The sequence below is a fragment of the Theropithecus gelada genome, chromosome 18 (genome assembly GCF_003255815.1).
Source record: "Theropithecus gelada isolate Dixy chromosome 18, Tgel_1.0, whole genome shotgun sequence".
Lineage (NCBI taxonomy): Eukaryota > Metazoa > Chordata > Mammalia > Primates > Cercopithecidae > Theropithecus > Theropithecus gelada.
The window spans coordinates 61616394-61634285 of NC_037686.1; the positions used below are offsets into that span (position 1 = coordinate 61616394).

At 40.3% G+C, this 17892-nt stretch overlaps 2 protein-coding genes across 5 annotated transcripts in view; one reads left to right on the plus strand and one right to left on the minus strand.

The window, feature by feature from the left end:
- TMX3 (thioredoxin related transmembrane protein 3) overlaps positions 1-5308 on the minus strand; it is a 39490-nt gene extending 34182 nt beyond the window's left edge. For 2 of the 3 annotated variants that reach the window (XM_025365404.1, XM_025365403.1), the window contains exons 1-4: positions 5092-5292; positions 4037-4091; positions 1535-1574; positions 196-319 (exon numbers count right to left, since the gene is read on the minus strand). Coding sequence is in view for 2 of the 3 variants with exons in the window: in XM_025365403.1 (XP_025221188.1) it covers positions 196-319; positions 1535-1574; positions 4037-4091; positions 5092-5137 (265 nt within the window). In the remaining variant the exon portion in view is untranslated. Of the gene's footprint in view, positions 1-195; positions 320-1534; positions 1575-4036; positions 4092-5091 lie in introns of all 3 variants that reach the window. The other variant, XM_025365402.1, reaches the window with a different exon arrangement.
- An 88-nt stretch (positions 5309-5396) lies between these two features.
- Positions 5397-17892, plus strand: part of CCDC102B (coiled-coil domain containing 102B) — a 342881-nt gene continuing 330385 nt past the window's right edge. The window contains exons 1-2 of one of the 2 annotated variants that reach the window (XM_025365511.1): positions 5397-5532; positions 6690-6756. In XM_025365511.1, the coding sequence (XP_025221296.1) occupies positions 6739-6756 (18 nt within the window). In that variant the 5' untranslated portion in view covers positions 5397-5532; positions 6690-6738. The remainder of the gene's footprint in view (positions 5533-6689; positions 6757-17892) is intronic. The other variant, XM_025365512.1, reaches the window with a different exon arrangement.

Genomic DNA, 17892 nt, shown 5'->3' on the forward strand with positions numbered 1-17892 from the left:
ACACCTGTTAAGCATAAGATTAACATATACCACACACTATATGTTCAATGGCTAATTCATTTAACTCATAAGTATACAGTCTTAAATTATTAAGATAATTGAATTTTACATGAATAAAAAAAGTCTTCTTCCCACCCTGAATACTGCTGTTTTTGCTGTGAGAACAGTAAAATAATAAACTAAGTGAAGGCTTACTAGAATAGGAAGTAGCATCCATCTTTCCAACCTTAACTGGAGAACCAATGCTTTTCATCTCAAGACCAACTTCATTCCAAATCGGTTCCAGCTTTTTACAATGGCCACACCATGGTGCATAAAACTTGTTTTAAAAACCAAAAAACAAAAAAAAAGATAACCATTAAAATGTGTTACAGCGAATATGAATATTAATATTTAAATAATCCCTTTGACTAAATGATCTAATAATGTTTTAGACACAAAGTTTAAATATATTTTTAAAGTAGATACATAATGAAAGACCAAAACATACAAACATAAAACTAGATACCTCAAAACCGGTACTATCTTAAGTTCATTTTAATTGACTACTGATACTTATTTAAAACAGATACACGACTCACAATAAGAATGTCTTTACTTCCAAGTAAATGTTCTGTATGAAATGTTTTACATAAAATGAAACCACAAAATAAACATATATACCATACAACATACACACCTAATTGTTAATGATAAATTTCCTATTACAAAACGTTTAACATAGTAGGTGACTTTGCTGACTTCTATCGTAACCACTGGCAAGACAGGGGAGGTCATTAAGATGACGGTTTGGCATAGGGACAAGTCAGGTTGATTAAACTAAAGTCACAGTCTTTTACTCTTCTTTAGAATTACCAGATGGTGGAGGTGATACTCAGGTTCCTCTAGTTAGCTGGTGTTACAAACTAGTTGTTATATTTTCATGAAATAAGATTTTTTAACTTTATACTATGAAAATGTTCAAACATATAGAAAGGGAGAAAGAATTAAACAGCGGACCCTCTGTCAACTCTGTCATTCTTTTTCCATCTCTTTTGCTGCTGTTCTACTTTTTGCTGAGGCATGTTAAATCTCAACTATCATAAGGTTTAAATATATTCCAAACTTTAAAGAAAGGGAGGTGAAAATTTAATTTTGTTCACTGTTAAGATGAAAATATGACTTTGACTAAGTGATACTAATATACTCAATCTCTTGGAAACTATCAAGAAAACAAGAGTGAATTCTGCAATAAAATCATACCCTATATCATTAAGACATAATCCAAAAGTTGACCTCATTGTAAGACAGGGTTCCAGCTTTTCCTCTTAAAACCCTCGCCCCCAAAATTTCATCAAAAATAGGTTCCCTTGGGAGGAACCTTAAAACTCTGAGGTTCTTTGTAATGTGAAATCTCAAATATAATAATACTTAAGAAAACAAATTGAGTATATACTTAAGCACTAGCTGTATACTGCCATTTTTGGGTAGAGTAGAATAGAAAACAATACTTAAAATGGTAGGGGTAACTAGCATATAAAATTTACATACTTACATCTACAAGCCAAATGTCATCATTTCGATTTTCTTTAAACCTAAAAAACAAGAAAACAAATTTTTGATTGTATGTTTGTGCCCACTTTACAACTGTATAGTATAGGCAGAGATAATACATTGATAAATATAAGGGAAAGAACCAAATTCCTTCAATAAATTTTTACATAAAATTTTTACTCAGTGACCTATCCATTAAACATCTTAAAAATAAAAGCAGAGAACTGATCAACGATAAAGTAATTAGGAGGAGAGGCTCCAACAAAAAGAATTAAAGTAGGACTTGCTAGAAACACAAATAGATGCCTAAGCTCCTTGCCCTTCTAGAACAGTTTACACCTGTGCAGAAAAGGTACCAAAGGAAGCCTGAGGCTGCTATGCTTAGAAATAACTGTTTGCAAGATTGGTCGTTGGTTGGCATCTGGGAACTTGGATTTTAGAAGCGTTCTCACCATTTCCTGGTAATGATGGCTCAGAGTTCATAAAATGCTCGTGAAAAATACTGGATTGAGGAATTCCTGTGCTGAGATCTCAGACTACTCTCCTGAGATGTGTAGTCCAGGCCAGGGTACTGTACTTCACCATCAGCTGGTTAAGCCTAACCTTTAACTGTCCCTTAAAATGCTCAACCACCCCTGTGGATTAGAGTTTATAGCACATGAAGAGCCCATTGTATCACCCATAATTGGGCTCACTGATGTGTAGCCTGGGCCAAAAATTCAGGGTCATTATCAGATGCAGTGTTCTTAAGGTAACTGAACAGGAAACAAAGGGGGTCTTGTAGGGCCTAGACAGTGTGGCCCAAGTCATTGGAACACATAGGAATGGCTAAGCGAAACCCAGAGAAAGGTCAGCCGCAATCAGTAGCCACAGGAACATTACAGACAGAATGAGAGGCCCACCATGTTCTGTCTGCTGAGAATACGGTGGCCCACTGGCTTTATGAACCTGTCCCTGGACAGTATTGTTAGCCTTGACTGGCGTCTGACAAGCAAGACAGTTTTTTCACACTGTTATGGTATCTTCTCACAACCGTCACAGTCCACGCATTCTTGGCCAATCTAGGATCCTGTCTGAATTTCCGTGAGCCATCTCTTGTGGATCCAGGAGGCAACTGGTTGCACATCTGCTTGCTCAGGAACAAGGAACAATTCATTTTCCACATTTAGCTGTTGAACATAGTTTGCTCTTGGTAAAGGTCCTCTTTCTCAGCACAGGGTCTTTTCTGGTGAGCATCCGCATGGGTAACAAAATGGTTATTAGGAGCAGAATCCCTTCCTCCTCCTCATGAAGAGCTGCCCCTGTCAGGACGCCCTGAAGGAGGAAGTCTGTAGTGACACACCCCACAAGGCAGAGTTTAGTAAGATTATCTCCTTGTTAACAATGGTTCTTCTCAGAATCAAAAACTTTCTGTAAACAATCAGCTAGCATCCTCCAGGGCCCAACAGCACGACCAGCGAAGTGCCCCCATGGGACTGTCAGAATTTTTGCTCTTACAGAACAGCACTGTATGACCACCCTCTCACTGCACCCGTCTGGTCATGCAATCAGGTGTCCAGGTAGTCAACTAGAACAACAAGCGAAACTGAAACTAACAATCACGGCTTTATTCACTTACTGTGACAGTGCAACTTAAGAGGTCAAAAAAAAAAAAAAAGTGGCAACAGCTCCTCACTGTTCCATCTCTCCCCATGAAACCGCACCAGGTGAGTCAGGTGAATGCGACACAGATGGGAGAACTCATCTCATTTCCTAGGAGCACTGAACAAAAGTCTTCTGTCTCTTTATGGGGAGGGGGGTGAGAGAGAAAAGGACTAGTAGTAGAAAAGTGCCTGAGCTGACACCCTCAATAAAGATGTTTTAGCAGAGGTGTTTGGAAAATGCCTCAGGTGAGGCCCCAATAAGGAGGCTGCCAAACAGAGGCCACTAGGTTGAGAGAGCAGACATGCAAATGAGCGTGGCTGGCCTGGGAGGCCGAATCCTTGACTGCCACTCCCTCCAGGGACTGCAATGCACTGGTTATACACCAAGTTTGGTGTAGGGAGGGCACCTTCCCCTATGCCAGAAAAATCCTTGCAATTGTCTATGGTCAAGCCTGAAAGATCACACATGGGATTTTGGTCTGAAGGGAACCTCCTCACTTACTATAAGCAAGGTTGATTAATGCTGTGATACTATGAAGATAAATACAGTATAGTTACCAAATTCTAGCCCCCATTCAATATAATGAAAGCAAAAAGACACAACAAATACAAGGTAAGATAATGGGGAAAAAAAAAGAATATGTAAAAGTTTGCCACTGTTTTTTGATCTCAAAACTATTAATAACACTCTTTTGGGCACACCCTCATTTTGTATCTCGATAAAGCTTACAACAAGTGAAAAAAAATGAGTAATATATAAAAATTGGTTCCAATCTAAAATACTAGATTCACATGCAAATATTCAGATACCTCAGTGGGACAGTTAAAATAATATTTTAAATATATATATGTATACTCACGATTCATCTAAATCTTCTACAAATCCTTTACAGACGACCATATCAAGTAAAACAACTGGAATAAAAAAGACAAAATGTACACAATAAATGCTGATTATTTGGCTCACACTGTATAAGCTTAGTCATCTTTGAAATGTTTTTGACCTTTTACAACCTACCAAAAAATTCGTCACTGATGCATCCCAGAGTGCAAATGATGCAAAAGCAAAAGTAGCTCATCCATTTAATAAATAGTCTGTATGCAACCACATCGTGACCGGCCAAGTTCTAGGTAAGCCAATAAAGCTAATATACACAGTTCCTTTTTCCTCATTTTCACTCTCATCTTACTTCTCCTTTTTACCATTCCATCTTTTTGGAATATAGATAGACAGCATTCTTCTATACTTCTTTTGCTTTAATAGCAATTATCTCTTCAGTAAAAACTCCAAATGTCATTCAAAATATTTACCCCCAAATAGAAAGAAAGTCGAGCTGTAACTCTAATACTTATTACACGGCCGTGTCTGACACAGAGTGGATTCTAAAAGGTTAAGTGAGCGGACCCCAGTGAGAATGAGGGCACTCCGTGCTGACGGGAGGCAGCTGAGAACCGCTGACACACACTCAGGTCCTTTTCACACCGCACAATCCCGGCGGCCTGACCCTGATCTGTCCTCGACCACCCTCTCTGAGCACTGGTGGTAAAAACCCTTAAACATAACAAGACTCGGAACCTAAAGTCAAGACAAGATCTGGTCGTTACGGTGGGACGGCGGCATCCTTCTTGCCCATCAAAGGAGTAAGCTTTACTGAAACTTTCTGCCACAATGAGAAAAACACAAACACAAGGCAGCGCGCCCTTCCCACGTCCAGCACTGGTCCCGCACAGCAGCGGCTGAAGGACCCTCAGGTGTCCGCTCCGTCACGGCCAGGCAGGGCGGCGGGGCGGGGACGGCAGGACGCTGCCGGGGACCGGGTGGGCATCTCCGCGGGCCCCGCAGGCCTCGCCCCAGACCTGAGCCCAATCCCGGCCCCACGGCGGGGCCAGGTTCCGACCGCTGCGCGCCCATTACCTGTGGCGCAGAGCCGCAGGGCGGCCCAACTCCTCCACGCTGCCATGCCAGCCAGGGAGAGCTGCAGAAGCTGACTCTGTGCAAAAGAGGGATAAAGACACTGGGGTTCGCTGCCTGCCCTCCCGGAAAGGGAAGCAGACCCGACCCGGAGCGGAAGAGAAGCACCGCGCTCAATACGGGGGCGGGACTAGCCGCCCTCCGTTAACCTCCCAGCACCCGGCTGGTCTCTTAACTCTGGCTATGAGGGGGAGTACGGCGCATGCGCGAGGAGGGTAGCGCCTGCGCAGTCGTGTTCTTAAGAATGCTTTGCGCCCCCGGCGCCCCGCCCAGCCCAGGAGCGTGGGAACCCTGCTTAAGGGCTTTACTAGGGACAATGGTGGTTGTTCACTGGGGCGAGTTTCTGGGAAGGTGAGTACCGGTGAAAGTTACGCTGAGGGTGAGGTAGGCTCCGACGACGCAGTTGCAGGTTGAATATTGGCACATCATTTACTTGCTACTCCCATGCAGTAGATGCACCTGTGGGTTTTGATGCTGGATCAAATTCCTGGAAAGAGGCGCGCATTAAGACTGTGGATTGCTGAGCTGCGCGACACTCCGTATTTTTCCAAAACGTACTTGTAATATTCTTTCAACCTGTTTGCATAATGGGACATCTCTTAAATGCAGCAAGCTTTAATGCATTTTTGCCAAAGTAAGGATTGCCTCTTTAAAAACTTTCTCTTGAAACTTGAGAACATGAAGTTAAGCGTAGGATATTTTTCGATGACTCTTTTCTGATTATTTTGGGACTAAATAAATAGTATGAAATATTTATATTGCTACCTGTTTTTTCTTCTACACGACAATGATTTGTAAAAACCATATACTTTCATGAGACGGTTACTGCAGCAGTCACTACTTCCGAATTAGATGAAATTTTTATGGGACATAAGGTACCAGAGAATTTAGATCAAACCAAATTTTGAAAACCTATGACAGCAGAAGGGGGATATGATGTCAGCCGGTTCACCTTAGGTTCAAAATTCCAACAGGCCGAAATGTTATAAAACGTTGTTATTCCTAGTGACTGGAAGATTAAATTGCACTGTAATTGAGAGCAAGCCCTAAATGTCACCCCCTTTGTGCATACAGCATGCACAAACGCGAGCCCTCTGCAGATTCAATTTTTCTTTTTGTTTCTCTTTTCTTTTCTTTCTTTCTTTTTTTTTTTTGAAAAAAGTAGACTAAAACGTAAGAGGACTGTTGAAGTGATGGTAATGTTCTCGCGGTGGTGGAACAGCTTTATAATAGTACCATCGCCTCGATACTCTTATACAGAAGCTTTTCTACTTTCTTGGCAAGGTCTCTGAATGACCCATATTCAACTTTTTTTTTCATTCTAATGTATTTCAAATTTTTCTGTCTTCCACATCATGCAAAATAAAATAATTTCTTTTTATATTTGCGTTACAGTTTAAGTTCACATGTGGAGAACAACGAAAACAGGTTGACCTAGATTTGTGCTCTTCAGTAGTGTAGCCACTAACCACATGTCGCTATTGAGCTTTCGAAATGTGCCTAGTGTGATGAAGTAACTGAATATTTAATTTTAATCTCAGTAAACTCAAAAACTGGCACTTGATTCAGCTATTGGAAAGTTTTTAAAATATGGTTGGAACAACTGAGGTATGTGAATCTACTTTTTCAACTGTAAACTTTATGAAATCTAAATACTGATCAAGTCCCAGGCGTCGGTGGCTCATGCCTGTTATCCCAGCACTTTGGGAGGCTGAGGCAGGAGGATTGCTTGAGGTGAGGAGACTGAGACCAGCCTGGTCAACACAGTGAGACCCCATCTGTACAAAAAATTAAAAAATTAGCCGGATGTGGCCTGGCGCAGGTGGCTCACGGCTGTAATCCCAGCACTTTGGGAGGCTGAGGCGGATGGATCACTAGGTCAAGAGATTATGACCATCCTGGCTAACACAGTGAAACCCCGTCTCTACTAAGAATACAGAGAATTAGCCAGGCGTGGTGGCAGGCGCCTGTGGTCCCAGCTACTTGGGAGGCTGAGACAGAAGAACGCATGAACCCAGGAGACCGAGCTTGCAGTGAGCCGAGATTGCACCTCTGCACTCCAGCCTGGGCGGCAGAGGGAGATTGTTTCCAAAAAAAATATATCAGCTGGATGTGGTGGCACACACCTGTGGTCCCAGCTACTCCAGAGGCTGAGGTGGGAGGATAAGTTGGGCCAGGGAAGTTGAGGTTGCAGTGAGCTGGGATCCTGCCACTGCCTTCCAGCCTGGCAACAGAGCAAGACCATGTCTCTATAAAATAAATATCAATTAAATATTTCTGATGAAATTAGAGAGGTTGTAACGAGATATACTATAAATGTAAAATATACACTGGATCACTGGATTGGGAAGACAATATAAAACTGTAAAATGTCTCAATATTTTTGTACTGATAATATGTTATAATGATTATAGCTTAGATATATTGAGTGAGTTAATTAAATTATTAAAATTAATCTCACGTGTTTTTATTTTTTAGTGTAGCTACTAGAAAATTTATAATTACATATGTGGTTTTGCATTATATTTCCATTGCACATCACTGATCTAGGCAACGTGAAAATGATCAAAATAATGCATTAATCTGAAAATGATTTAATAAACCAATAAACTTTTTAGGCTTTTTGTTCAGAGAACATGCTAAATTTCCACATGCTAAAACATATTCCGCGGTGAAAATTTTAAGTGTTTTTTTCTGCTTATCTACCTCAAGTGGTGATAATTTTTTTTGAGATTTAAAAGATTCTACTATTTTGACAATATTTTTAAAAAGACTTTCAGATAAGCTACACTTGTACAGGTGTATATATATACACCTTGTATATTTTGCATACATATTGCTGTAGTCTAAATGTGTAACCCAAATTTCATATGTTGAAACTTAATTGCCAATATGATAACATTAAGAGGTGGGGCCATTTGGGCATGATTTAATCATGAGGTGGGACCCTCATGAATGTGATTAGAGACCTTATAAAAGAGATTGAAGGGATTGTCTTAGACCCCTTTTCCCCTTCAACCTTAAGCCATGTGAAAACACAACAAGAAGGTACCATCCTGGAAGCAGAGAGCAAACCCTTATCAGACACCAAACCTGCTGACTCCTTTATGTGCAGCCTCCAGAACTTTAAGAAATAGATTTTTATTATTTATAAATTACCGAGTCTGTATTTTTTTTGTTATAGAGCACCAACAGGCTAAGACACATGTCCTCACCAAAAGTCATATACAAGAATGTCTTGTCTATAGCAGGACAGTTTGTATTGTGAAAAGCTAAACAACTCGAGTGTCTAATAGTAGAATCGATAAATTGTGCTGTAATCCTATAGTAATGTACTATATAGCAACGAGAATGAATGAACTTTTGTATGGAGAACTACGTGGTCGCAAATCATAAACTAAATGTTGAACAGAAGAAACCAGAAACTATAGAAAGGTTCTATATATGATTTTATTTACATAAGCTCAAAAGCAGGCAAATTAATCGTGTTAAAAGTTGAGGTACAGGTAAACGTCATGTTTCTTGATCTGGGTGCTGCTTACAATGGTACGTTCACATTGCAAACATGCATTGAGCCATACCTTTAGCGTTTCTGTACTTTTCTGTGTTTGGGTGCTAATAAAAGCTTAAAAATAATAAATACATAAAGCTACATACATTTATGTTTTTTAACGGAGAGATATTATATAGCTTTAACAGTGCTTCTCAAATTTTAAGCATCAGTTGCCGGGAGAGCTTGATTTAATGCAGACTCTAATCAGTCCCTAGAGAATCTGACCCAGTGGGGCTCATGAATTTACATTTCTCAAGAGTTCCCAGGTGATGCTGTTGTTTCTGTCCTGCATATCTCATTTAGTGGTGCTGAGGGAAAATAATTTCAGAAAATACCATTTCTTTTTAAATCACTTTGTGTAAAATATGCTTTAAGGAATGATGGGAGAAAAATCTGTTGTATATTGATTGTAATCTTTATTTATTCAGTATACTAATTACATTAAAAATACTGGGACCAGAAGAAGAGCATAAATATAGGCAGCAAAACTTAAAGAGATATAGAACAACTTTATGAAAATATATCTGAAAACTTAAAGTTAATATTATTTAAAAAACAAAAGTGGTTCAAAAACTAAAAAGACTTAATAATTAGCAATTAAAGGAATTGAATCAGAATCTTAAAATTATATCATTAAAAAATGAGACTCGATTGATTTTAAAATATGTACTACCAATCTTTATGAAAACAAAAATTAATCTGTATTAGGATTCTCCAGAGAAAGAAAACCAAAGGAAGCTTTATTATGTGAATTGGCTTATGCAGCTATGAAGACCAAGAAGTCCTATAATCTTCCATCGGCAAGCTGGAGAACCAGAAAGCCACTCCAAGTGTTTAATTCAATCCAAGTGTGAAAACCTGATAATGAGGGGTCCAAAGGCCTGAGAACCACAAGTTAGTGATGTAAGTCCTAATCTGAGTCCTAAAGCCCAAGAACCAGGAGTAGTGATGTCCAAGGGCAAGAAAAGATAGATGTCTCAGCTCAAACCCAAAGAGTGAATTCACCCTCCCTCCATCTTTTTGTTCTGTTCAGGCTTTCAGTGAACTGGATGATGCCCACCCAAATTGGGGAGGCCATCTGCATTACTCAGTTACTCATTCAAATGCTAACTTTTCCTGAAAACATCCTCATAGACACGCCTAGAAATAATGTTTTACTAGCTATGTGGGCATCTCTTAGCCCAGTCAAGTTGAAACATAACATTAATCACACGGTTCTTACAAACACGTCCAGACAATCAAAAAATAGGGAACACTCACCAATTTGTTCAGAGTCTAGTACAAACTCGATACCCAAACCGGAGGAGTCATGTGAGAATGGAAAACAAACAGGCCCATTTCACTTGTGAACAAAAATTGAAAAGTTTCCAATAAAATATCAAACCAAATCTAGCAGTTCACTGAAAAAGATAATAATCATGACCAAATTATTATTAATTTTTTTGATCCAGAAATGCAAGCCTTGGTTTAACTTGGGAAAAAAGTTTTAATGAAATTTGTAGCACATAAGAGATAAATAACATATGATTATTTAAATAAGCACAGTAAAGGGAATTTATATATTTCAACCTCTCATCAGTAGTAAATTAGGAATAGGAAGACAATTCTATGACATGTTGTGCTGTAAAGGTTAATATCCACCAGTTCCAGAATTATCCTGAGATGTTTTGCTAAATTTCTTGCATAACACTAACCACTGGTCAATCACCAAAATGTGCAGATTAATAATGATGCTTTTGTAACCATGGATCAAGGAATTTTCAGGTGGTTTTTACCTATTTGTTACATTGTTTATTAATTAATGTGAGATTGATTTGCATTTGGTCTTAGTGAAATCTCCAGAGGGTTCTAGGATTGAGGCTGATTTTGTAGCAGTAATATACATACAGGGCCAGGAAAACATTTAAAAACTCAGGTGAGATTCCACCTTGTGTTCCTTCATTTTAAAGGGTTCTATGCACATGCACGTGGTTCCTGATCCAAGAGAGAATGTGCACTCATGACCCTTAGAGAAAGAAGCAGCTAGAAGCTTTCACGTGGAATCTTTTTCCAGACTCCTTGCTGGGAGAAGGACTTTGATCCATATGGTTATTTCAACACTGTTATTACACTGTATCGCTTTCCTGCATAGATTTGTAAGCATTGTTACATGAAGCCCTGTGAGTCTTTTTTAGCAAGTGAGTTCTGTTTTTGTACAGTTGATGTTAGAAGTGGGATTGCTTAGAAGACTCCTGACTCAGCTGGGCATAGTAGCTCACACCTGTAGTCTCAGCACATTGGAAAGGCTAGGCAGGAGGGTGGCTTGAGGTCAGGAGTTCAAGATCAGCCTGGGCAAACTAGCGAGCCCCTGTCTCTACAATAATTTAAAAAGTAGCCAGGCATGTTGGTCTGTCTACCTGTAATCCCAGTTGCTTTGGAGGATGAGGATTGATGGAGGCCAAGAATTTGAGGCTACAGTGAACTACGGTCACACCCCTGCCCTCCAGCCTGTGGGACAGACAGACACAGACTTTAAATAGAAGACTCCCAGAGACTGGGAGATTGCTGTCTTTCTGCAGAAAGTTCCTACTCTCTCAGAACTCATGATTAGTCATTCATTAATAGCAACAATAATTATTGGGCATCTACTTAAACAGCATTTATTGGAGTATAATATATGCACAAACAAGAACACATATCATTAGGGTACAAGTTAATGAATTTTTACAAAATGAGCATGCCCATGTAACTGTTTCTTGTGATGATCCAGAAACAGATCACTGAAGCACCCACAAAACCACCCTTGTCCCTACAACCCTTGTCCCTTTCCAGGGCTCCCTTCCACCCTTCCCCTTTACTACCTCTACTACGGGAACCACTCTGCTGACTTCTGACAGATCAGATTAGTTTTGAACTTGACATCAATGGAATCATACAGGACGTACTCTTCTTTCATTCAACATGAAGCTTGTGAGCTTCATCCAGAAAAAATAAAAAAAATAAGATTCTTTCCTCATTCTTTTATAAAAATATGACTTAAGCATTATTTAGAAATAGAAAGGGAAGAATCTGATAAACAGGATGAAAATATCCTATTGATACAGAGGTGGTTGCCAAGCTATGCTTGGTTGGAAGTAGCATAGTGTTTGATATTAGTTACTGATAATAAGACTTTCTGTTGCAATCTGGAAATTATAGAAACTGAATTCCAGAAGCTAGCAAAATTGGAAGAGAAATGCAAACTGAAGGCAAGCTGACTAAAATTCCAGTGCCTAGTTGTTGCTTTCAGCATTAGCAAAAGTGAAAGTAAGTTCTGAAGTTGGGTTTCATCCTCTCTGGCTGTCAAAGAAACCTCAACCATAGGAACTTGGACAGTATAACTTCTGATGAGCCAACTAAGCCTGAGGTTATAACCTACTACAGCGAAGAAGATAATTCAAGTGGGGGCAAGTAGATGACACAAGGGAGGAAACAACTGAAGTAAGGGATTATTCTGTGAAGTAAGGGAGGTATTTTGTACAGGATTATAAGCCTTACCCTGATGAAACTTTGTTCAAATGGCTTCTGAGAATTTTAGATCCATAGCATTGTCTCTGGCTTTGAACACTGTTGAGGGAGGAGGATGTTTGCACTCATCCTGCATCCTTTTTTGGCTGCTATCTTTGTGGGGATTGTTCAAGGATAAATCCATCCTGACTGGAATGTAGTAAAGAGAGGACAATCATTCCCAGAGAAGGGCAATTTCCCCACTCTTCCCTTGTCATTAAATGGTTGACTGAAGCTGCAGAAATGCTGATGATACAGACATTACTCGCCTGACTATATGACAATGAAACAGCTCCATCTGAGATGCTCCTCATCCAACTTACGAGTGCTGCTATTATAAAAGACACCCCACCACCATGAATACCATACGTGATTATGATTTGGGGACCTAAAAAGGATATAAAAGAGACAGCTTTGGATTTTTATTCCCAACTTCTTCCTATCAGACTTCAAGATAATATTATACAAAGGGTAGGGTTTTACAAAAGAAAGTAAATTTAAAAAAAGAAAAGGTCAAGAATTACTTAGATGTTTAATAATTAGAAGTCTTTAGATGTTTAATCTAAAATGACATGAAAAAGGAACAAATGGGCAGAGTACCCACCAGATCTTTGATGAAATTTTTCAGGAAGCAAGAGAAATACAAATTGCTTCTTCTCAAACTTCCCAAGATATTAAAATACCAAAGCAGATATACTTGGCTTGTCTAAGATTAGGGGAATTTCAGATAGAGAAAGGTTGTCATGAGTCTCCAGCATTGAATTCCAAAATATCTCCCTTTATTATTTTTTTCTTTCTTCAACTTTTTTTTTTCTTTTTTTCTTTTTTTAGATTCAGGGAGTACAAGTGCAGGTTTGTTATGTGAGTTGTGTATTAGTCCTTTCTTACACAGCTGTGAAGAAATATGAGAGACTGGGCAATTTATAAAGAAAAGAAGTTTGACTCACAGTTCCTCATGGCTGGGGAGGCCTCAGGAAACTTACAATCGTAGTGGTAGGCACCTCTTCACAGGGAAGTAGGACAGAGAATGGGTGCCCAGCAAGGTGGAAAGCCCCTTTTAAAACCATCAGATCTTGTGAGAACTCAATATCATGAGAAGAGCATGGGGAAGAATGCCCCCATGATTAAACTATCTCCACCTGGTCCCACCAGGGGGATTATTACAATTCAAGATGAGATTTGGGTGGGGACACAGAACCAAATCATATCATTCTACCCTTTGCCCCTCCCAAATCTCATGTTCTCACATTTCAAAACACAATCATGCCTTTCCAACAGTCCCCAAAGTCAGCTCATTCCAGCATTAACCCAAAGTCCAAGTCCAAAGTCTCATCTGAGACAAGGTAAGTCCCTTCCACCTATCAGCCTGCAAAATCAAAAACAAGGTAGTTTCTTCCTAGATACAATGGAGGTACAAAGATTGGGTAAATACAACCATTCCAAACAGGAGAAATTGGCCCAAAGGGGATACATGCCCCATGCAAGTCTGAAATCCAATAGGGCAGTCATTAAACCTTAAAGTTCCAAAATGATCTCCTTTGACTCCGTGTCTAACATCCAGGGCACACCGATGCAAGAGGTGGAGCAGCCTGGGCAGCTCCACTCCTGTGGCTTTGCAGGGTACAGCCCCACTCCTGGCTGCTTTCACAGGCTAGCATTGAATGTCTGCGGCTTTTCCAGCTGCGTGGTACATGCTATCAGTGGATCTACCATTCTGGGGTGTGGAGGATGGAGGCCCTCTTCTCACAGCTCCACTAGTGAGTGCCCCAGTGGGGACGCTGTGGTGGGGGCTATGATGACACATTTCCCTTCTGCACTGCCCTAGTAGAGGGTCTCCATGAGGACTATGCCCCTGGAACAAACTTCTGCCTAGATATCCAGGCATTTCCATATATTCTCTAAAATCTGTGCACAGGTTCCCAAACCTCAATTATTGACTTCTGTGTACCCACAGGCTCAACACCATGTGGAAGCTGTCAAGGATTGGGACTTGCATCGCCAGAAGCAATTTCCCAAGCTATACCTAGTCCCCTTTTAGCCAACGCTAGAGCTGGAGCAGCTGAAACATAGGGCACCAGGTCCTGAGATTACACAGAGCTGGGGGGCCCTACGCTTGGCCCATAAAACCAGTTTTTCCTCTTTGGCCTCTGGGCCTGTGATGGAAGGGGCTGTGTGAAGGTCTCTGACATGCCCTGAAGACCTTTTCCCCTTTGTTTTGGTGATTAACATTTGGCTTCTCACTACTTATGCAAATTTCTGCAACTTGAACTTCTCCCCAGAAAATGGAGTTTTCTTTTCTACCCTATCATCAGGCTGCAAATTTTCCAAATTTATATGCTCTGCTTCCTCTTGAATGCTTTGCTGCTTAGAAATTTCTTCTGCCAGATACCCTGAATTGTCTCTCTCAAGTTCAAAGTTCCACAGATCTCTGGGGCAGGTGCAAAATGTTGCCAGTCTCTTTGCTAAAACATGGCAAGAATCACCTTTATTCCAGTTCCCAAGAAGTTTCTCTTCTCCATCTGAGACCACCTCAGCCTGGATTTCACTGTCCATATCACTATCAGCATTTTGGTCAAAGCCATTCAACAAATCTCTAGTAAGTTCCAAACTTTCCCACATCTTCCTGTCTTCTAAATCCTTCAAGTCTCTAGGAAGTTCCAAACTTTCCCACATTTTCCTGTCTTCTTTTGAGCCCTCCAAACTGTTCCAACCTCTGCCTATTATCCAGTTCCAATGTCACTTCCACATTTTCAGGTATCCTTATAGCAGCACTCCACTCTATTAGTACCAATTTACTGTTCTCGTGCTGGTATGAAGAAATATCCGAGACTGGGCAATTTATAAAGAAAAGGGGTTTAATTGACTCACAATTCTGCATGACTGGGAAGACCTCAGGAAACTTACAATCATGGTGGAAGGCACCTCTTCACAGGGTGGCAGGAGAGAGAATGGCTGCCGAGTGAAGAGGGAAGCTCCTTATACAACCATCAGATCTCATGAGAACTCACTGTCATGAGAACAGCATCAGAGAAACTGCTTTCATGATTCAGTTATCTCCATCTGGTCCCGCCCTTGACACATGGGGATTATAATTCAGTGTGAAATTTGGGTGGGGACGCAGATAACTGTATCAGGTGGATTCTGTGTCATTGCAAAATACCTGCTTTTAATAGAAAGGCACTATATTAATTTTCTATTGCTGCAGTTTAAAGCAACACAAATTTATTATGTCCCAGTTCAGTAGATTAGAAATCCAGTACACTAAGCTAGTTTTTCTGCTCCAGGTCACAAAAATCTACAATCAAGGTGTCCAAAGGCTCTGCTCCTTTTTGGAGGCTCTAGGAAAGGACCCACTTCCAGGCTTCTAAGGTTGCTGTTGGAATTTACAGTGATAGAACTGAGGGCCCTGTTTCCTTGACAACTGCTGTCTGGGAATTATTCTCCACCTACATTTCCTGACTCATGGCCCACTTCAAAGGCAGTGACAGTGGGGCAAGTCTTTCTCCTGCTTCAAATCTTTTCAACTTTCCTTCCTGCTGCAACTCTCTACCTCTTCTGCTTTTGAGGGCTTGTGTGGTTATTTTGGGTCTCCCTGAATAACCCAAGATGCTCTCCATATCTTAAAGTCAGCTGGTTAATTTTATCCCAAAAAACCCTTCAGAGCAGTAACTGGATTAGTCTTTCATTGACTGAGCAGAGTATGGGAACTTGGAGTGGACACCTTTAGAATTCTGTCTACCACAGGCAATAATGGATGAAGAAGGGTGATGTGAAGGACTGGGTCTCCTGACCAAATTCCTGTGGGAGAACCAAAGCCTACAGATGTGTGGGTGAAATGGCCTAGAGATGGAGAAGCAGCTCTTTTAGGTCAATTAGGTACAGGAATATTGCCTCAGCCTGCTTAATGAGTCCATTCAGGGTGATAGAATTAATTTAGGGGAACAGGGAGATGCTTCTGGAAGAAGGATAAACCTTAAAATCTCATTAAAAGTTGAAATACATGATTTTCAAAAGTATACTGTGGGGATGTCTCCCTTACCTGAATGTATAATTGGTATGGATAGAATAATTAGCTGCAAATTCTTCCTCCTACTGAGTGAAAATTTTTACAAATGAAATAACTTGTAGATCTGCTCTTCATTCAGTACTAATTGGATATGAAAAATGGGAACCATTAGAGTTACCTAAGCCTATTCGAATAGTAAATTTGAAATGCTAAGTAACATATGCCTACAGCAACAAAAAATTACTGCCTTAATTAAGGAAATGTTAGCTGCAGGCATGTTTGTGTCCACACACTCTTTATACAGTGCCCTGATGGTGCCAGTGAGAGAGGCTGATGGACGATGGAGACTGTCAGTGGTTACCAGAAACTCCATTAAACAGTAACTTTAATAGCTTCAGAGGTCCCTGATATAATCCACACTATTCAACTGCTAAATACACTATTTAACAAGCTAAAGGTGACTGGTTTTCTGTAATTGACCTGGCTCATATTTTTTGCAATTTTAGATGCCAGGAAGAGTCAATAACAATGTGCATTCACGTAAAATGGTTTTCAACATACATTTGCCTTAAGGATACTAGAATTCCTCCCTGCATATTGTCACAGTCTGGTGAGGCAGATCTAGATGCAATACATTGTCCTAATGCTCTATCCTGATGATTCTATGATTATCTCTGAAACTGAGTCAAGCTAAAAGCAACTTTGCCATAATCATGAATCTGATTGGGGATCTGATTGCAGATGGTGCATGAACCCTAAACAAATCTAGGACCTTGTAAAGACTGTAAAATTTGGGAGGAGTCCATGGATTGGAGTGCCAAATGATACACAAAAGACTACAAGGAAGAAAATGTTCTTGCTCCTCTCCCCTCAGACTAAATGAGAGAATTAATGCCAAATAGGCCTATTTGGGTTTTGGAAAAATCATGTCATCTACTTTGGGATACAACTGGGTCCATCCCATTAAATCATCTGGAAAAAGTCCATTTGAAGGGAAGCTTGAACAAAACGACAAGCCTTCTTGGAACTGCAGAGCCTGTAGTTGAAGCTGTCCTGTTTGGACCATATTGTGCTAATGCTGAGATAATATTCAGTGTCAGTCACCTGCATTCATACTGACTCCAGTCTCTGGCTAAAGCCCATAACCATGGTCAGCAGTGACTTCTGTGTTTTTGGAATAGAAAATTACCTAGTACCGTTCTCTGGTATATTTCTTTTAAAGACAGTTACTAGATAGTCACTGCGCATTTAGTAATACAGCCCCAGTAATTGGAGGACATAAAATTATATGAACTCCTTAACTACCTCTCATGTCATGAGTAATGTCAAGAAAGCATCCCAACATGCAGGGAAATGCTCATAGAAATTCCACCATAATGTGGGTGTAACTGCACAGAAGCACTCTGCTATGATATGCAGTGAGACTCAATGTATTCATGAGCAAGTGGCCTTTTTCCACTAGGACTTTCTAAAAAGCCATCTGAAGACTTGGCTGCTGCTGTTACTGGCAGGCCTAACCTTTCTACCAATTGCCTCAAGGATACATGGCAATTGGCCTGGTTTACAGGTGGCAATTCCAGAATGGAGTGCCATGGCTCAGTATGGAAAGCAGCTGTCTTGTGTCCAGCAGTTAGTAAATTCTTCATGGATGAATAGACCA